Source organism: Antechinus flavipes, chromosome 2 (assembly GCF_016432865.1).
Source record: "Antechinus flavipes isolate AdamAnt ecotype Samford, QLD, Australia chromosome 2, AdamAnt_v2, whole genome shotgun sequence".
Classification (NCBI taxonomy): Eukaryota; Metazoa; Chordata; class Mammalia; order Dasyuromorphia; family Dasyuridae; genus Antechinus; species Antechinus flavipes.
Window position 1 is genome coordinate 451,980,303 of NC_067399.1, and position 21,988 is coordinate 452,002,290.

General features: G+C 34.8%; 1 protein-coding gene across 6 annotated transcripts in view; it reads right to left on the bottom strand.

The window, feature by feature from the left end:
* The window catches only part of TPX2 (TPX2 microtubule nucleation factor), a 63,110-nt gene that overhangs the window by 24,925 nt on the left and 16,197 nt on the right, over window positions 1–21,988 (bottom strand). For 5 of the 6 annotated variants that reach the window (XM_051979379.1, XM_051979382.1, XM_051979378.1 and 2 more), the window contains 9 exons: window positions 18,370–18,492; window positions 14,644–14,782; window positions 11,269–11,397; window positions 9,973–10,092; window positions 9,614–9,729; window positions 8,723–8,874; window positions 7,267–7,438; window positions 1,363–1,501; window positions 403–619 (listed from right to left, as the gene is read on the bottom strand). In XM_051979379.1, coding sequence (XP_051835339.1) covers window positions 403–619; window positions 1,363–1,501; window positions 7,267–7,438; window positions 8,723–8,874; window positions 9,614–9,729; window positions 9,973–10,092; window positions 11,269–11,397; window positions 14,644–14,782; window positions 18,370–18,492 — 1,307 coding nt within the window. The remainder of the gene's footprint in view (window positions 1–402; window positions 620–1,362; window positions 1,502–7,266; window positions 7,439–8,722; window positions 8,875–9,613; window positions 9,730–9,972; window positions 10,093–11,268; window positions 11,398–14,643; window positions 14,783–18,369; window positions 18,493–21,988) is intronic. The other variant, XM_051979383.1, reaches the window with a different exon arrangement.

The following is a 21,988-nucleotide window of genomic DNA, read 5'->3' on the forward strand; positions in this document are numbered from 1 at the left end:
CATAACATAATTATAAATATATAACATGATAATCACAATATATTAATATAATTATAAGATATTCTTTTATTCATTGTTTGTTATATAATCATGATTTTTTTCATCATGATTTATAAATTCCTGACATTCAAAGACACTTGTCTGAAAACATAGTTACTCACTTCCATGCCAGAATAAGAAATCAGAAGAAAATAAATGGTCTTTATTATATTTTTTTAAAAATCTTACCAGGAATTGGTATTAACTTGATCTAACTAATTTTATACCCCAAAAGTACCTCAACCTTTTCTCACACTATAAAGACCAAAACATGAATACAAATCCTAACAAACCGGCACCCACCTATTTTAATCAATTTCTAGTTCTCAAAACACTTTTATTTGCACTTAAAAAAATTCTCACCACAACATCTTCCAAGATCTTTGTAGGACAAGGTCTAGAATGAAACTCAAAGTGATCCTCTTCTGGCTTCTTTTTTCCCTCACGTTCCTGTATCCTTTTCTCAATTTCTAGGTCAAAACCAATAGCTTGAGTGGGTGGCTTTACAGGAGGTTTTTTTGGTAGTATGGGCCCACCTTCAAGGATTCTAGAGTCAAGTTCCCGTGCTTTGAATTTGTATCTGTAGAATGATTAATGAAATGTCAAGGACGTGAAAAAAAAAAAAATTTGTGCCAAAGACAGAAATAATAATCATGGAGATTTCTCCTCATAGTGTATTTAAACTTCATTAAGATATCAATTGTCATTGACATATAGTAATATCATCTTCTAATACTGTTAGAAGAAATTATTACATAATGTCTTAATCTTTGATTAACTCCACAGAATGTGACTTATTTTTTACTCATAGTAACTTGTTTCTGTCTTCTCCACAAGCACTAAAACAAATAATACCATTAGGAGAAGATTTTCTATATTCCATCTCAACATTTAACCTTAGTTGACAATGTTATTAGTCATATAATGGCATTGGCTATTAGAATCACAGGTTAATGAGAAAAATTAGCAGTCAGAAAACCTGTTCTCCCTCCTAATAGCTGAATAACTGTGGAAAAGTCACTTTACTCATTAAGCCTCAATTTTCTCATCTGTAAATGGAAACAACAATATTTAGCCTTCACGAGTTGTAAAAATCAAGTAAGGCTTTTCCTATGTAACATCTTGCTGCTTCTTTTCACTCATCCCTCCCAACACAAACCTGATTCCCTAGTTGTTCCCTCAATTGGTTCCTTACCTTGTGGCTAGATAAAAAGTCACATGTGGTATGAGTCCCACAGACATTGATAGGAATTTATCAATTACCAAGTAAGGAAGTACACCAATTGCTAAAGTTAGATTTTTCACGGTTTTATGGAAACTTACTGTTGAATTTTCTCAAGTTCCTCTGCTTCCAATTCAGCAGTGCTCTTACATGTTACAGGCCTTGCGCGCTGCTTAGTTTTAAATACAGGAGTCTGTGGGTTTGTTATCTTGAGCACTGATGGTTTAGAGGGTAAGAGACCTGCAAATGAAACCATAAAAATGCTATTGGATTCCCTGCCATACCTGGGACTCCAATTAGTTTTGCCCAGGTTACAATGGATAACAATCAGGAGTAAATGATGTGTTGGTATATCTTAGCATTCTCTTTCCACTCATAAAGAAAAGTTTCTCCGATTTATATAAAACATTAATGTTCTTCTTAATATGAAACAAAAGTCATTAATCACAATGGTGGGAGGTATTGGAGAGGTTACTGATATTCTAATGATGTCTAAAATGGATAGACCTTTATCCTGTCAAACAATAAAAAGATTATAGCCTAAAGATATAAAACCTTTATCTCATCAAACATTAAGAGAGAAAGGTTATAATCTGAGGCAGAGTAACTAAATAGGAAAATTGGGAAACTGGGTCAGGACATTAAAAGGGAACTGTGGCACAACATCACACTTAACACCATACACCAAGATAAGATCAAAAGGGGTTCATGATTTAGGCATAAAGAATGAGATTATAAATAAATTAGAGGAACATAGGATAGTTTACCTCTCAGACTTGTGAGGTAAGGAATCTATTACCAAAGAAGAACTAGAGATCATTATTGATCACAAAAAATTAAAAAACTTTTGTACAAACAAAACTAATAGAAACAAGATTAGAAGGGAAGCAATAAACTGGGAAAATATTTTTACAGTTAAAGGTTCTGATAAAGGCCTCATTTCCAAAATATATAAAGAATTGACTCTAATTTATAAGAAATCAAGCCATTCTCTGCTGGTGTTTTTCTTCTTCAAAAATACTATAATGATTTTCTCTGGGAGAAAGCAGGTTTCTTGGGGAGGTTTTCTGGAGGCAGCCTTAGTTGCAGTTAAAAGTAATAATCACCCAAATGCAGCCAGATGATAAAATACAAATGTTTATTTTCTCCTTCCAAAATAGCCCGGTTACTTTTTCTTAGAGGCCTATCTTTCTGCTTAGTTCCAAGAGCTCCTTCTGAATGTCTCCAAATCCAAAGGTTTGTCCTTCAGCCTCCAGCCAGCCAGGTGGAAGTTGTAATGAATCTTTCTTGCCTCCGAGACAGGGCTTCTGGCTGAACTCACTTGATGGCTCCCCTCTCAATCTAAATTCAGCTGAACTCCCCTAACTGGGCCTCTGCTTTCTTCTTATATATCAAAGAGTGGAATTACGGGTTTTCTCCCATAGTGCTCTTTGGCCCTAAGAGCTTCAAGAGAGGTATGAATTTCCATATTTCATACTAAACTCTGAAATCTCTCAAACGTGTGAACTCCAGTGAGTAAAGGTGTGAACACAAGTATTGTATCAATTAGTTCTACTTAGTACCTTGTTTCAGGTTCTGGCCCAAAACATCTCCTTGTAAGATTAGATCAAAGATACTGAACCATGCTAAATTAGATAATTATTGTCTCTATCAATTCTAATGACTTAACAGTTTGTAAATATTCCAACAATTCTCCAATTGATAAATGGTGAAAGGATATGAACAGACAATTTTCAGATGATGAAATTGAAACTATTCCTGAATATGACCAATGAGGAAATTTGTTTTTGCCTGACTATGCATATTTGTTACAAAGGATTTGGTCTTTTTTCTTTTTATTCAAAGGGGAAGGACAAGATTGGAAAAGAAAATTCAATTTGTTCATTAAAAAATTTTTTTAAAAGAAGTTCATTTTTTTTGTCAAAAGTTCCACTGAAAGATTTTCAAATAAGTCCCTTCCATTTTCCAAACAAAATACCTTATGACTGACAATGAGGTAGAGCGTTATAGATTTCTAATTTCCAATCTGCAGCTCTGTGCAAAAGGTCTATAAATCAATAAATATAACTCACTCCTTAAATGGGGATGATGATGATAGACCCTATCTCCCAATGTTATCTTGAGGATCAAATGAGGGAATATTTGTAAAGACTTTGCAAACTTTACAGCACTAAATAAATGTGGGTTGTTATTACCACCCCTTAACAGTGATAAATAGTGAAAACCATCTACTTCAAGTGAGACTCAACTAAACTATTTTCAACTTACTAATTGTGTTATTAACCCCTCTGCAATAATATGGGTTGGTTAGACAGGATGATCTTTAAGAACCCTTCTTGTTCTAAAGTGATGATTGTATGATCACATATTAATGAAACTAGGTAGAAAAAAAATACAGAAAGAAAATGAAACCAATTGTATATTCTATAACAAATTATTTTCATTACTATTAATAGAACAATCACATGGACTCCAACAATTCAATTCTCATTAAACTAAGAGAAAGTGAAAATGGAATTAAAGATGATAAAGACAGAAAGAAAAGCTAATTCAGATCACTTATAAACAGAAAAAAATCCATACTGAAAGATAAACACAGTTTTGAGGGACTGATTTTCAAAATATCTAGAACAAATAAGGGGGGAAATCATGGACAGCCTAATTTATCCCAAAAGGCCAAATAATCAAGAACTACTATGTCACAGACCTATTTTCTAAACATCTTTATGAGAATAATCAATGTATATATTGAAAGTATTTTAAGGAAAATATCACAAAGGAATAATAAGGCACTGATTCCAGTAGGTTTTGCCCAGGTTACATTTGTCATTTTCCATGGCAGAGTATAGTTCCAGGTCACACAAATGACTGAAAGGCATCAATACAGAACAAAAGCTACATTGTTTTATTAAGAGGACTTGACTATAGAGAAAAATGCAGCACTCAAAAGTCTTCTCCATAAGTTATTTTATATGTAAATATGTAACAATTATTTTCCATTATCAGTATCAAGGATGTTAAAAAAAAACAAAAGTTTCAACCCCTTTCATGTTGCATTTCCAACACAGAATAAAAATCAGAGAACAATTCAAACACGTGTCCAAAACTGAAATCATCTTCCCCCTTCTTTATCTTTTCTTTCCAGTCACAGAGTTATCTAGACATCATGTAGGTGTCATCCTTGACTCCTCACTGTTTTTCTTCTCTTATAACCAATCTGTTGTCAAGACCTCTCAATTTCACCTTCATAACATATATCCCCTTTTCTCCTGACACTGCCACCAGGCTGATACAAGCCCTCAGAACGTCACACCTGGGTTGCTGACCTTTTCCATTCCAATACATCTTTTGTTCAGTTGGCCAAGTAATTTTCCTAAAGTATAGGTCTGATTCCCTCAGTCTTACAGACACACTACCTAATAAAGTTGTTCCCTATTGCTTCCCAGATTAAATATGAGATCTTCAGATTTGAGTCCTTTATATCCAAGCTCCCTGATTAGCTTTCCAGTCCCCTAACACATACTCTACAATGCTACACACTTACCTGGTCTACTTATTATTCCCAACTCCTGGGCATTCTCATTGACTGTTCTCCATGCCAGGAATGCTCTTCTTCATTTCCTCCTCCCAACTTTCCCAGCTTCTTCAAGTCCCAAATAAAACTCCATGTTTTACAAGAAGCCTTTCCCAATTCCCTATAAGTCTAGGGCCTTCTCTGTATTGAGTATTTCTAATTTAGCCTGTATTTATTTGTTTTATATAACTGTTTCCATGTTTTCTCCCTCACTAGACTGTGAGCTCCTGCTTTTATTTTCAACCTTTAATAAATGTTTACTGACATAATAATCTTTCCTGTTCCCAATCCAGCACTGGCTTTGGTCTCTCCATAAGCCCATTCTTCAACTTTCACTTGAAGGGGTTATTTCAGCGAGGGGATTAGGGGGACATGAGGAGAGGCAGTAGAGTGCTATGCCAAGGGGCAGAGGCAGAATGAGAGTACAGTACTGTACAATCAAGTTTATCACAGATGGATGGACTTGGCTCTTCTCAACAATGTGATAGTTCAGGGCAATTCCAATAGATTTGTGATGAAAAGTGCCAGTCACATCCAGAAAGAAAATTATGGACATTGAATATGGATAAAGCATAGTATTTTCACTTTTTTTTTTTTTTGTGATGGTGGTGGTAATTGTTCTTTTTTCTTTCATGTTTTTTTCCCTTTTGATCTGATTTTTCTTGCAATGTTTAACTTGTTTAACTTATATAGGAATGTTTGCTAATTTGGAGAAGGGAGGAAGAGAGGGAGAAAAATTTGAGGATTATGCAAAGGTGAATACAGAATGTGCATGTATTTGGAAAAATAAAACATTTTTAAAACCACACCTGTGATAACATTTAAAAAAATTTTATTACAAAATAAATTTTTTTTTTATGTCATCATGGGTGTTTTTCTGGAATGTGGATTTATTTCAGAATTTTTTATGTAATGTTGAATTTGTGTAATGTGAAAATACATAAAGTGAGAATAGTCTACAGCTACCCTGGAACACTATTCTTTGAAGAATTAAAATTAAGAGTGATTCAGAGAACAATAATGGCAAAGCATACAATGGGTTGTTAGCAATGATGGTTTGTAAGTGAGAAGTAGCATAAAAGAGATAGTGTAAGAAATAGAGAGGAAAGTGGATTAATAAAGTTTTAGATGTGCAGTACAGATGAGCTGGACTTAAATCTCATCTCTGATACTTTATAGCAATATGACCACAGACAGATGAACTCACTAAGTCTCAGTTTCTATAACACAGAGATACTGCAACCTGTAACATGTATCTCATCAGGCTATTGTGACACATAAATAAGTTATATACAAAGTATCTGTAAACCTTAAATGAATGTTGGATATTTTTATTAAATATATGACTAGAAAAGGAGTTAAGCTTTTAAAATAATGAAAGAAAAGTAATAGACTAAGTGTTACAATGGGGCTCATGGAATACTGTGAAGACCTCTGACACTCATGCTAAATGATCCTTTAGGAATTATGGGAAGACACAAGAAGCTCACAGGACAACAAAGTGCAGGTAGGTTGCAAAGAGTCCATTTCCAAAGAATACCAACATTACTGAGGTCAGAGATAAAATAAAAGAATACAAGATCCTCCTTGTCTGTTACCCAACAGTGTTATAAAGTCTATGTATTGTATATTAAAAATTACAAAGAGATTCTAGGACTTCAAGATCCCATGTTAACTTATGTAAATAAAATGTTAGCACTCTAAGTCTCACATTAAGAAACTGAATTGATTTTAACTTGTGTTTCTTCATTCTCCTTGGTCAATGCTATAATTCAGTGTAGATGGAGGAATGAACAGAGTAAAAAACAAAACAAAAAAAAAAAAAAACAAGTGATAATGAGAGAAACATATAGAATCTTGGTACATGAATGAGAGTTACAAGTCACAAGACTTGTAACTGAACATAAGTTTGCTTTGAGAAAAGTGCTTTACAAACTGTGGAGTGCCACAGAAATATGAGATATTGGCAATAATATGATACCTCGAGAACATGTTAAATCCATGTAAACTATCTTGAATAGAATGAAGACCAAGGAGACCCTGAAGTCAGCACATCCAGACTAGATGTGATTAATTAGAAATAAGTTCCACAGAGTAGGAGAAACTGGATCAATACATTCCACTTAATCTGTAAATTGAGAATAAATACCTGTACTATCCACTCATAAAATAATTGTGATGACCATGTTCTTTAAACCTTAAAGCAATATAGAAATTTAACTTAGTATTATAAACAAATAGACAAACATCTGGAGAAACAAGAGGGAAACCATTCTTCACCACTACTCCTCCCCAAACCACAAGTTTACAGGTATGTCACAGACTCAAAAAGTTGGAGAGACACTATACTGTATGTCTGTTCCCCGTACAAAATTGCATACTTTTATATATATATGTATAATTACACTCGTTTCAAATAGGAAACACTTACCCTCATCATCTTTCTTGCTTCTCAGGTGGTACCTACTGGGCGTTCGTTTATGGAAAGCTTCAACTTGCTGTGCAAGAGGGACATAAGTAGAAGCTGTTTCTTCAAAAGGCCTTTTCTTTCCTTGGGACAAATTGAAAGGCTTGGCGATGGTAGGCCCCTTGCCTACTCGGGCCTGCAGACAGGAAAATGTATGCAAAATGACAAATATCCTTTGAAAAGTTTTATACACATACACACACACAAAATACAATGGCCTTTCAGTTAAGAAAACATGTTTTTAAAAGCAATTTTCTGTGACTGCTGCAGTCTTAACCTCTAACCTGGCAGTACAAATCCTACACTCAAAAATAAGATTAGTACAAATCGTAAAGTCTTATCCTCACAACTATGCTGTGAAATAGTCAAAGTAAACAGAATTGCCTCCATTTTATGCTAGAGGAACAAACCAAATAAGTTTAAATGATTTTCGTAAGGTCATATGGCTAATGTGAGGGGATTACTCTTATTTATTCTGACTCCAATTCTGGAGTTCTCTGGGTAAGTTCTAGGTCAGAAAAAAGCAAATGAGATTAACCAGATTACACAAAGTCATCAGCATCTACCAAGAAAGAGAATTACTATCTTCATTATAGTCTCTGGATAAGCTTTTCTTTTTCTTATTCCACCATGACTGTTTTATGGGGAAAAAAGGAATGGATTCTTCAGGTTAACTTGACTCAGGTTTCACTCAATGTTCATTAAATGTATGACCTTGAACTCATTTTCTTGACATGTAAAATAAGTATAAAGTCTATTTGTTTAAAGACTATTGAAAAGATCTCATGAGATAAATGATGTAAAATACTATATAAGGCACTCAACTGAGATTCTCCTACTCTGTGGAACTTATTTCTAATTAATCACATCTAGTCTGGATGTGCTAACTTCAGGGTCTCCTTCGTCTTCATTCTATTCAAGATAGTTTACATGGATTTAACATGTTCTCGAGGTATCATATTATTGCTAACATCTCATATTTCTGTGGCATTCCACAGTTTATAAAGCACTTTTCTCAAAGCAAACTTATTCAAGAGTTAAGTGATCAAAGTATAGCTTCCATTCTACAGATAAGGAAAGTGAAGAAGAGTAAATTAAGAAAGGCCTTTGGAGTCTTGCTTCATGTGAGTCTTTGTCCCATTCTCATTCAAATCATTATTCTCTTTTCACTTGACCAGTACTTTATACCTGGAATGCTCAAAAAACACCCAGTAATAAAGTTTTGATGGGTCAAAGGGTATGTGGTGCTTGATACAATTTCAAATTATTTTCCAGAATGGTTGGCCATGGAGTTAATATGTATCTCTCTACCCTTACTCTTATCTCCTCTGAGATAATTAATAACTATTTAGAATAATAGCACAATATCCTTTTGAATACATTAGTAACTGGGACTAGGTCATTTTGCCTATTACCTTACCGGAGATGGAGCATGCTTCCGAAGTTCAGAAGTAAAATTCACTTCTTTGTATTCTTCCTGGTTTTTTGGGTGCTGTTTGATCCTATCATCTGTATGGAAGTGGAAGTCAACTGACTTGGTTACTTGGCTGACAATTTTCTTTGGAGGCTGCCCTGGATACAGTAGACAAAAAGAAAAAAAAAGAAGAAGACCGAAACTTTGGAAATATAACCACCATGAGCAGAGAATACTGCACAACCAACATTCTTAACTTGCAGAACCAATATAATATTGCCAGTTTCCTAATTTGCCTAATTTGAAACCTGAGTCAAGTTAACCTGAAGTTTAGATTCAGCCTCCTGGATAGTATTTTTGTGGATACTGCCAAAGGACAAAACAAGTCATTTTCTTTAATCCTCTTAATCCTGCCTTATTCTTGAAAAAGCATCAGGTTAGGGGCAACTAGATAACATAGTGAATAGAGCACTGGCCCTGGAGTCAGAAGGACCCAAGTTCAAATCCAGCCTCGGATACTTAACACTTTCTAGCTGTGTGACCCTGGGCAAGTCAAGTAACCCTAATTGCCTCCCCCCTCCCAAAAAAAAAAAAAAAAAAAAAAGCATCAGGTTCCTATTACCAGGTAAAATTACTGGTATTTGTTCCAAGAACTAGCTTTGCTCCTACTTCTCTGTAGACCAAAGCTCCTAACAATTCTCAAGAAGATCAATGTTTATAGGGCAAATTGTAGTGCTACAATTGGCAGTGTTGACTGCTCAGTGTTTCAATAATCATATCCTACTTATACAGACTATGAATCACATAGGAAGGCTTTACTGTAAAAAACCTCCCTCTACTAAGGAAATGCTGAACAGAAGCAATCATAAATGTGATTTCAGCAGAGTTGGCCTATACCTGCTAGAGCTATTTTCAAGGACTCCTCGTTCTTCTTACGCATTTCTACCACCTCCTGTTGCATCTTCAGTCTCTTCTCCAACTCTTGTTCCTCTGTACTTTTTAGAACCTTCTTCCTAAAAAGAAAATCAAATTAGTCAGAAATAAAGATGAAATGAGAAAAAAAAATATAAACACTCAAATAATCCCAAAGAGTTGTTTCCAAAGCCCCTAAACATGAATCCAGATATATTTTCATTAAGGTCCACATGATCAAGTCAAGGCTCACTTGGAAACTATCAAGTCACCACCCACTTAAACTTTTAAAAAGAATCCACAAATCTGATATAGTTCAAATACCAGCTAGGGGAGATCCTCACCTTATGGGTGGTGTGCAAGACACAGCTGTTCTGCCTGCAGGTCGCCCCACGGAAGACTCACTCTTTTGGGTATCATTTTTGGAAGCATTACCTTCTTTGGACTTACTTTTGCCCTCAGTGCTAGAGGTCAGAAAGTGTCAAAAGCAGACAATGTATTCAGTCTTCCCAGAGTCACATATAAAATCAGTTAAAGCATAATCAAACTAACATTTATTAAGTACCTCCTAGTGTAAGTCACAGTGCTACTTACTAGGAATACAAACACAAATATGAAAGAGTGTCTGCTCTCAGACATTCAGAAAGCAAATAAAAGGTAAGCTTGGAGGGAGGCAGAGAAGAGCACAAACACATAGGAAAAGTCCCCATGTAGAAGATGAAGCTTGAACGAAGTCCTGAAGAAAACCAAGGATTCCAAGAGGCACAGACCAGGGGGAAGGGAACCTTAGGAAAGACTTGAGCCAGACACTAGCATGGGAGTTGTGTAATAGATAGGAGAGAAGGCAGACACTGTGTGGAGGTAAACAGTCAATGAGATCAATGAGTCAAGGATGGCACTAAAGTTGTGAATCTGGAGACTGAAGAAATGATGGTGCTTTCATAGGAAGCACAATCTGAAAGAGCTCTAGGGAGGAAAGATTAACTGTGTTTAGAACATGTCAAATTTGAAATACTTATGGGATCACCCTAGTAGGTGAAACTGTCCAAAAAACAGCTGATAACATAAATCAGAACTCAGCAGAGAGATTAGTCCTATACATACATATTTAGGAGTCATCTGCTCAAATCTGATGAATTAATTCATGATAGTTGATGAGATCAACTGAGAGGATACAAAACAACCAGTGAAAAGGGCTCAAGACAGAGCCATGGAGCTACATACTATTAAGTGTACATGAATAATGAACAGACAGACAGACAAGTAGGAGGGGAAGCAAGAGAGAGTAGTGGTTAACATAAAAATCCAGAGACAAAAGCAGATCCAGGAAAAAAAGGTAGACAACACTAAAAAGAGTTACACTTTTTAGGAAGATAAGTATGTTTTCTGCCACATAATTAATTCATCTGAGTTAGTTTAGCTACCATTTCATTAGTGTCCCTAGAACACTCAGTGATGTAGCAAGTATGCTTGAGACAAGCTGACCTTACACTGGCAGTAATATTTATTAAATGCAAAAGCCATTTCCAATTGCCCTCACAAAAAATGCATCCAAAAGACTATGACTGAGACTATGAGAGGATTACAGGATAAAGCAAAGTCACCTAAAGTAGGGAAAACCCCACCACCTGTCTACTTACACTTTCATTTTCTTAGAAGGTGGCATTTCATCACTGACCATGGGAACAATGTGTCTCTCTGCTTTCATTTTGAGCTGATGTTTCTGCCGCTGTTCTGATTTCTTCTTAGCAGACATGTTTCTAGTCACTCTAGAGAAGAAATCAACAAGAGTAACTAATACAGTATACTAGTGAATGTTATTATCTTTCAGTAATTTTTCATTAATGTCCAACTCTTTGTGACCCCATTTGGGATTTTCTTGGCAAAGATAACAGAGTACCATTTCCTTCTCCATCTCATTATAGCAGAGAAATATGAGGCAAACAAGGTAGACATAAGTAGATGTTATACTTAGAGAATCAATTAAAAAACAAATGAAGATAATTAACAACCTTAGCAAAGTTGCAGGATATAAAAGTAAACCCATATAAAATCATCAGTATTTCTACATGTTATCAATAAAGTATAGCAGCATGAGATAAAAACAAATTTAAAATAATTTTTGATAATATAAAGTACTTGGTAGTCTATTTACCCAGACAAGACTTACCAAGAACTACCAAAAAAAAACCAATTACAAAACACTTTTCACACAAATAAAGTCAGATCTAAACAACTGAAAAAAAATCAGTTGTTCATGGGTAGACTGAGCCAATACAATAAAAATGCCAATTCTTTTTAAGTTAATTTACTTATCGTGTGCCATCCCAAACTACCAAAAGATTATTCAACATAGCTAAAAAAACAAAATCAAAAACAAACAAGCAAACAAAAAACCCAACAACAAGAACAAAATTTATTCTGGAAAAACAAAATAGCAAGGAATTAATGGAAAAATAATTAATATGAAGGAAGGTGGTCTAGCTATACCATATCTCTAGCTGTATTAAAAAGTGGTAATAACCAAAATAATCTAGGACTAGCTAAGAGTAAAGAATCGGTGGAATGAATTAGGTACGTAATAATCTAGTATTTGATAAACCCAAATACTCAAGCTTTTGGGATAAACTTATCTGACAAAAACTATTGAGAAAACTGGATATGATAGAAACTAGGTATAAACTAAGATCTTACATGATATACCAAGATAAAGTCAAAATGGATACATTATTTAAATGTAAAGGGTGATACCATAAGTAAATTAGAGGAGTCTGGAATAGTTTGTCAGTCAGATATAAGAAGGGAAAAAATTTATAATCAAGCAAGGCACAGAAAGCACTACAAATTGTAAAATGGTAATTTTGACTATATTGAGTTTAAAATATTTTTGCACAAGCAAAACCTACATATCAAGATTATAAAGCAAATGGGGCAGTGGATAGAGCACCAGCCCTGAAGTCATGAAGATCTGAATTCAAATCTGGCCTCAGACACTTAACACTTCCCATCTGTGTGATCCTGGGTAAGTCACTTAACCCAATTGCCTTGGGGGGAGGGGAAGAAACATTATAAGGAAAGATGAAAACTGGAAAAAAATTTTTTACAGCAAGTTGTCTCTGATAAAGGTCTCAATTCTCAAATATATAGAGAATTATATCAAATTTATCAGAATACAACTCATTCCCCAATTGATAAACAGTACAAGATTAAGAAGAGATGAAGAAATCAAATATCATATGAAAAAATGTTCTAAATCACTACTGATTAAAGAAATTCAAATTAAAATAACTCTAAGATACTTCCTTATACCAATCAGATTGGCTAAGATGACAGGAAAAAATAATAATAAATGTTGTAGGGGACATGGGAAAATGAGGAGACCAAAGCATTATTGGTAGAGTTGTGAACTGATTCAGTCATTCTGGAGGGCAATTTGGAGCTATGCCCAAAGGGCCATAAAATTGTGCATACCCTTTGATCCAGCAGGGTCACTACTAAGTCTATATTCCAAACAGATCATAAAAGAGGGGAAATGACCCACATGTGCAAAAATATTTGTAGCACTTCTTTTTGTGGTAGCAAGGAATTGGAAATTAAATAAATGTGCAGCAATTGGGGAATGGCTGAATAAGTTATGATATGACTATAATGGAATATTATTATTCTATACAAAATGAGGAGCAAGCTGATTTCAGAAAAGCCTGCAAAGACTTACATAAACTGAGAACCAAGAAAACACTGTAACTGCAAGATTATGTGATGATTGACTATAACAGATTTAGCTCTTCTCAGTAATGCAGTAATCCAAGACAATTCCAATAGACCTGGGATGAAAAATGCCAATCTGTATCCAGAGTTCTTGTACTATGGAATCCAACTAGGGAGTCTAAATGTGGATTGAAGCACACTGTTTTCATCTTTTTTTGGTTTGCTTTTTTTTCCCCTCAAGGTTTTTCTTTTTTGTTCCAATTTTTTTTTCTTTTTGCTGAAAAAGTTAAGTAACTTGTCCAGGGTCACTCAGCTAGAAAGTATTGTTCCAACTTTTCTTCCACAACATGACAAATATGAAAATGTTTTAAATGACTATATACATATAACCTTGCTTGCTGTCTTGAGGAGTGGGAAGGTAAGGAGAGAAAGTGGAAAATATTTAAAATCTTATAAAAATGAATGTTGAAAAGTATCTTTACATGCAACTGGAAAAATAAAATATTATTGAGGGAAAAAAAAGTGTCACTTGTCCAGAGGACATCAGTTCCCAGCACATTAATCTGTGATTTCTTCCTCCTAGCTATGCCATGAAAAATAAAATACTCTGCTTTCCTGTAAATTTAATTTCAATAATAATCTTAAGATTATTTTAAAATATACAGGGACATATTAGAATGGCATCAACTTATATGACTCAATAAACATGCCTTGGATTTCTAATTGTAGGGGGATTTAATTATCAAGCAGGAAACAAGACAATAAAATTCAATTTGAATGCAGACCCTCAATTACAACACTCTTAAGACATAAAGTATCTTCAAGTGCAACTTAATTCTTGTGGCAAAAAACGGTTTTAGTATGCTTAATATTGTGAAAAGATTTTTTAGATTTGGTGCTAGGTGCTAAGGATATACCCAAGTTCTTGCCCTCAAATTCTTGCCTTCAGGGACCAAAAACATGGAAAAAGGAACACCACCTACAAATAAATAGGATACAAAGTTGATTTGGGCATATCTGCAGAGGGGAAAAGTATTTCCAGGGATTAGAAGTAGAGACTCAAAGCCTTCATGAAGAGATCAGCTGAACTAAGCCTTGAAGAATAGGAAGAGAGAGTAGGGCAGGAGTGATGGAAACAATCCATTCCACGCATGGAGAGAAAGGTTTTGCAAAGAAAGAGAGGCAGAAGCCATCCCCAAGAGAAGACAGAGGCCTATCTGTTCTAGGAAGTGTAATCACCTCTTCTATCAGTTAAAGCTTGGCCTTGATCACAAAAGTTATTCTTGGCTCCCAAGCACTAGTGTTACCTTTGGGACTGGCCCGGAACAAGGGATCCAAAAACAGGTACATTTTTTGACGTAGTTTCCTGGTAGCCTGGTGAGTTGCAAGAGTTTGATGGAGCAGATTCTTCTGATGGATTCTCTGTTTCTACATAAGTGTTGCCAACTATAGTGAGAAATGGGGCCGAAAAAACAAGTCATATATAAGTACACACACACACACACACACACACACACACACACACACACACGCACGCACACGTTAGTATAACACAGTCAGCGTATGAAACCAACGAGGTAGGACAAAAGAAGAGTTAAAAAGTACTTTAGATCAAAACCTCTTAAGCTGTGGGTGATGATCTCATATGGAATTGTATAATTGAATGGGAGTTATGAAATTATGATTTATTATCAGTAAATGTGTGATTTGTATATCTATTTTATATACCTATATACCTCAGGTTGTGTAAATATTTCTTGCACAAAAAGGAAAAAAAAAGTTTAAGAAACCCTGTCTTTTTGTTTGTGGAATCCTGGACTTTTTTGGTAGTCTGGTGGGAACTATGTACCTTCTTCCCAGAAGTCTTTTAAAACATTTCTTTTACACAAAACATTTTATATACATTAGTTCATCTGATCCCTCAAAAATAAATCTCTCTGGTAGGTAATATAAGTACTATTATTCCAATTTTACAAATGAAGAAAAGTGCAGCACAGAAAAAAATTCAATGACTTGACAAGGTCCCGAGTTTTTACATTCTGACTTCAAATCCAAAAGACTTTCCAATACACTAATTTTCTTTCTTTACAAATTATACATAGAGTACCACAGAGAGTTTGGGGATTTGTTTTTAAACAGAGGTTTGTTTCATGATTAGTTTTTAAAAACCTGAACTAGTTTCTCTGTAGTCAGGAAATGGAAACTTCCACCAGAAGGTCATGTCTTGATACTGCCAAAGCTTACCATACTGCCTTCTTAAATTATGCATAGCTAACATAATATAAACTTCTACTAGTGAAGGGTTGTCATTATGAAGATTGTGCTATAATACAACACTGCCCTTGGGGGACTTTTGAGTTCTGCAAGATTTTTTGTCTCTACACTAAATTATCTCATGTTGCTTTGTTTTTGAAGTTGTGTAAGCTTTTCATGACTTTTCTCTTCTTCCTCCCTAACTTTTAAGTGGTCAATCCTCATTTCTTTCAACTAATCTACTCTGACATGCCCCTCCCATCTCTAATTTATTACAGAGTTGGAAAACAATAGTCTTGCTAGAACTGTTTTAAAAATAAGAGGTGAAAGGCTGGGGGTAAGAATCTGGAGGTTTCTATTATGAATAATATATATGGGCTTTTAATGTGTAGATGCTGCGTTGGGTTTTTTAGTTGCTCAGAAATCTTTCTACATGGAATCATTTTCCCAATACATGAGGCTGTAAATAACCACTAGATGAAGAAAATATTATAATATTGTTGTTGTGGATGGAGTTTCTATAAATTATTGCTACTTATTTCAGACTTGTTTTAATTGTTATGTTCTGGATTTTTTAAAGGTTGTGAAAGAGAGAAACTTAGCAAACATTAGACCCCCTTTCTAATCAAAGGAAATACAAAGACCAAATAAGGACACAGTCCTGAAGTCCTTCTACAAAAATTTGCTGAAGGTCAACTAGAGACAAATAACTACAGAAGGAACTGTGGAAAAATTTTTTATAAGAATTCAAAATAGTCCACCTTGGAGCTTATCTCTAATAAGGCAAATAAGACATATACAAATAGTCATAAGAATGTAGAACACTCATTTCTTATAAATGTAAAAATAATATATACATGTATACATTATTTAAGAAGCTTTACCTTTCTAATAAATTATAAACACCTTGAAAGTAAGAATCAAGACTTATTTAATTTTTGTTGTTCCTTTAGTTCCAAGTAGAATACACTACCCAAAACTCTATATTTAATTTAATAGTTGTTGGAGGGATGATACTGTTTATCTACATGAATTATTTGCAAATCAATCTTGCAGCTTAATTAGGAGAGTCATTTGTGTGATACCACAGATCTAGTTAATGACATAACTGGGGTCAGTTTCAGATTTACACTGAAGGAGGCTCTGGATGTTGAAATAAGCAACAGGGATTTATGACCTCTTAAAGGATGCTTATGTCCTGACCAGACAGACAAGATTCTGAGTGTGTATTTAGTAACTAGCAATTTAGACCCTGGTCATCTTTTGAAACTAGATACATGACTCAGACAAAGTATGCATGCACAGTGGGTGTTTTACAGTTTTATAATAAGGTTTAGCCTGAGTTAAACTTAGGGCTGGACAGATGACCAAACAGGAAAAGAATTAAACCACATAACACACCTTAGGTAATATTATGCCAACAGATGACATTTTGCTAGCATGTTGTTAATACTTAAGAACCAAAATTCTACTCTCATGTCATCCAACCTGAAGCACAATTCCCACTTTGCAGAAAAAGAGGTATGCTTTCACGATATAATTTCTTTCCTCAGTTCAATTAACCACATCTATAGTGAGAAAAGAACAGAGACCCACTATGTAAGTATACCACTCTGAGATTCCTTCTACCTGAGGGAAAAAAGTGGTAGTAATACTCATCCAATCCATAATGACCAATTCTAGTATTTGAGGTCCATCAGAGTTAATTTCCCTGAATACCAATTAATTATATCATCCTGTTTATTCTGCATGTGCAGAATAAGTTACTGTCTTTTTTAATGCTACACTTAATGCCCTGCTCTTGTCAAACTAAATAATGACATGAGCAGGGTGACATTACTTGTTCAAAAGCTGAATATGAATAAACTTTCAGTTAGCATTACTACAGGACATAATTAAGGTAAACGGGTGACAGTCACAAAATATTCTGTAGCAGTTCAATTTCTTCCCAATGATGCCATATTTATATAGCTGGGTATGATTAAGATGCCAACACATAGGAATGCTAAGGCTAACCAATCTTTTGAGCTTGGGAATCCGGGACCATAGGAGATCATGCTAATTTGAGTCCTACAGTTTTGTCTAAAGAAGGCAAACTAGTGCAGGTTGAAAACAGCAAGTTAAAAACCCCTGTGCCAATCATGATTGAGGCCCTAAACTTCCAGCTAGGGCAAGATAGATAAGTCAAGTCTTAAAAATTAAGGTAAAGTTTAAGTAAAGTTTCTGAAAAACCTGGGAAGATAATAAAGTAAGCAGAACAAGGAGAACAATTTATACAGTAACAACGTTATAAAGATAAACAACTTTAAAAAATATAACTGCAATCAACATAATGACCAACCACAATCACAAAAGAATTCAAACATGCTATCCAACTCCAGATTGAGAGCTGATTTTTTTTTTTCCTTTCTTTTGTCTTTTTTTTTTTCCCTTTTGCAATGTGACTTATGTTGAAATTTGGGAGTTTGGGTTTCTTTCCTTGACTTCTCATAGATGGGGGAGGGAGAAAGTAAAGGGAAAGAATTTAGATACATTCTAAATAAATAAAATAAAATAGAACTAAAAAACAAAATGAAATAAAACATATAGAATTTTCATACATTCCCTATCTATCATGCTGTGAACAGGTAAGTATTTTTCCCATTTCAGAGAAAATACAAGCCCTTAATTTATTCTCCAGATCACTTATGTTGGCAACAGAGCAAAGATTTGAACTCACAGTAATCTGTGCTACCATTTTATTTTTTCCTATGACATTTTTTTTTTTCTAGTCCACTTACCTGATCTCAAAGGCATAACAACTGCTTGGGGTACGTGAGCCTTTCTCAAAGGTGTCTTCCTAAAGGTGGGCTCTGGTGCTTCATCATCTTCAGGAGGCTTATTCTCCAAATTGGCCCTCTCCTCTATAGAAAAGCAAAATCATCTCGATCATGTTGACAACTATTCACATTTAAATTGCACTTTAAAGTTTACAAAAATCATTTATTTACAACAAACTTATGAAATAGCCCTATTAGCCACCTATTCCCAATTTATAGATAAATTAAGGTTCTTACAGGCTAGGTGATTTGCCCAGAGTCACATAATAAGTATATGACTTAAGGCTCGTAAGCCACTATTGAACAAATAACAGGTAAGAAAATATAAAACAATACCCTGCCAAACATGCAAGTTCACCTAAAAGGGCACCCAAATTTTCTCATCAGTTTATACTCAAAAAGGAAAACATTTACAAAAGAAAAATATGAATCTTGTGGACTGAAGAAATATAAACCCAAATGTGATCCCACAGAAAGAGGGTTAATGATTGCTTGGAATCACATTTCTACCAAAAATATTGAAGATTCTTCACAGAACATTAGAGAATTGTGAAAGTAAAGATTCAGCACCCAGAACCAATGGACATTTTACAAACCTGAACTGATCTTATCTACAACTTAACTAGATTGTGATTTTCTTAACAAAATATAATGTCAAGACTTTAGTGTATAAAGGGATTTGTTAATACAGGATAAAGGATCATGTTATCTTGTCTACAAGAGGTTCCAAATCTCAACTGCAAAGCTGATGTCCTACAAAAGTGCTCTTTGTTACCAGAGATAGTTGAGAATATAACCTAATAAGGTTATAAAGCAGTCAGGGCTCTACTGGAAAGAAGAAATCCAGTTCAAACAATTGTTTTTTTTGTTTTTTGGTAAGGCAACTGGGATTAAATGACTTGCTCAGAGTCACACAGCTAGTAAATATTAAGTCTTTGAAGTCACATTTGAATTCAGGTTCTTCTGACTTCAGGACCTGTGCACTATCCACTGTATAATCTAGATGCCCCCAAATAACTGTTCAAAAAGCAACAAAAACTTCTGACAGTCCAACCAGACTCTCAATATTTTACTCAAGTTTACTCTTGAGAGGCTAAGGATATAGAATGGAGTAATGGGGAGTAGAGAAGGAGATAATCCTTATCTGGAGGTTATCTTCTCTTCTATACTACTAATAAAGACTAGAGTCTTCCTTACTGTTCCCAAAATAGGTGACATGCCTAAACTGAGGTCTTTTTAGAAGTAAAATAAATGGATACAAACAGAAAAGTAACACCAATTATAGGTTACATTCAGGTTTTAGGAAAGTCATATTTGAATAGAAAAAGTATAGTTATTAACACCAATATATTAGATTTCTTTTAAGAGAAGCAGATATAAAAGCCAGTTCAAATTGATCAGTCATGTGGGTGTTAATGGTAATTAATCACATTTTTTAATACTTCTAATTTTTTTGGAAGTCCTCCCTTAGACTGAACTGAAATCTATTTCAGTAAAATGATATACAAAATTAATCTACAATGTCTACATAATTGTTCCTCCAAATTTGAAAATAACCACCATGCTTCCCTTATATTTTCCTCTCTCCAGAAGAACCAATTCATGCTTATAATGACATTGGTCTTCAGTTTTCCTATCTTTCTGGTTGCTCTCCTAAGGACATAAAAGAATCATAAACTGTAAGGGAACTAATTCAGAAGCCACCCTGTATAGTCACATTTTAACACAAATCCCTTGCAGGGCATTCCTGACGAATCATCCAGTTTTTGTTTGCAAACCTCTAGTGAAGGGGAACCAGCTACTTCTCAAGGCAGCCCATTCTACTTTGGAATAGCTCCAAATTTTTAGGAATGTTTTTCCTTACCTGAAGCTTAAATTTAGCTGACTACAGTTCCTACCCACTATCCCCAGTTCTGTTCTCAAGGATCAAATGGAATAAGTCTAACTTGTCTTTGACAAGATAGCCTCTCAAATCCTTTCTATGACTTTTCCCTGGATAAATGCTCCAAAGTTCTTCAACATATAGATGTCAAGATGGATACACAATAGCTGTTGAATGTTAGATCTAACACCACAGTGCCATTTTCAATTATTTGTCTCTTAAGCAGCAAGACTTATAATATCTGCTCAATCAGAAAATTCTAGTTTCCTACACTATCAAACACTAGTGTAGGATTGCACATGATATCCACTTATGATTTAGCAATGAGTATACTTGGGAAAAAAAAGACCCTGATTCTTTTTTGATGGATGCACAGGTATATATTGCTTTCTTCTCCTATGATAAATTCTAAAATTGAGTGACTGCATATTCCCCCAAGATTTCCATCATGAAAATGGATGAAAACCACAACAATAATTCTTTTTTCCTGGTGACATAATCAGGTCCAAAACAGAAATTCCCCTCATTTATATCCACCACTTTTTGAAGGATAAAATTACAATCAAGTCAAGAGATTATGAGCTGCTCCATTTTTGAAAAGGAAAATAATTTTGGAAAAAGTCAAAATAACTGACATCTCTACAACACACTAATAATATTTCAGTGCCAAGTAATCAGGTGGTACAAGGGACCAAGCACTGAACGAAGAGTCTGAGTTCAAATCCAAACTCAGACATGAACTAGCTGTGTAACCTTGGGCAAGTCATAGTAATTTCTGTGTGCTTCAGTTTTCTCAACTGTAAAATTGGATTAGTAGCAATTCCAGGGTTGTTGTGAGGACCAAAGAAGAAAATACTTCTAAACTGCTTGGTACAGTGCTTGGCCCAGAGTAGGCACTATATAAATGCTAATTCCCCTCCTCCCTCAGGCTTGTGACCTATTTTGTAAGTTCCTTATCTATTTGCTCTTTCTGTCCAGATGGTTTGTAGTATACTTCAATTTGATACAGTTTGTCAATGACCTTCCTGAAATGTAAAGCCCAAGGCAACTAGGTGACAGAGTGGATAGAGCACCAGCCCTGATATCAGGAGGACCTGAGTTCAAATCTGGTCTCAGATACTTAAAACTTCCTGGCTGTGTGACCCTGGCCAAGTCACTTAAACCCAAATGCCTCAGGAAAAAAAAAGATGTAAAGTCCAGACTTGGACATGTTGTTGCAGACATGATTTGACTATGGCAGGGAACAGAGGGCTTATAACTTTCCTCTTTCTATTCATGTGAATTAAGATCATGCTGGTTTTTTAAGCAACCACACCATATTTACAATGACTTTATGACATTAGGTGTTCAAAACCATGTGGTTTGCTATCTAGCTTCAATATCTTCTCTGTGCTTCAATATCCACTCCCTTCTCAAACCTGTTTTCTTTGAACAAAAGCATGGTGTAACTATTGCAGTTATTCTTTCGAGCATCTATGCTGATTAAACACAAACACAAAGCAAGGTACCAATAAAAAGAGATCTTTATTCAAAAATAATAATAAACAACTTAGTATAAGAATTGATTTCACATTTGGCATTTTCAATAGGGTCAAAAATAAATATAAGGAGAATCCTATTATGTTCTCAAGACTCTTTTCTCTCCAATCTGTCTCCCACATGGTTGCTACAATGCTACTCTTAAAATACATAGGTCTG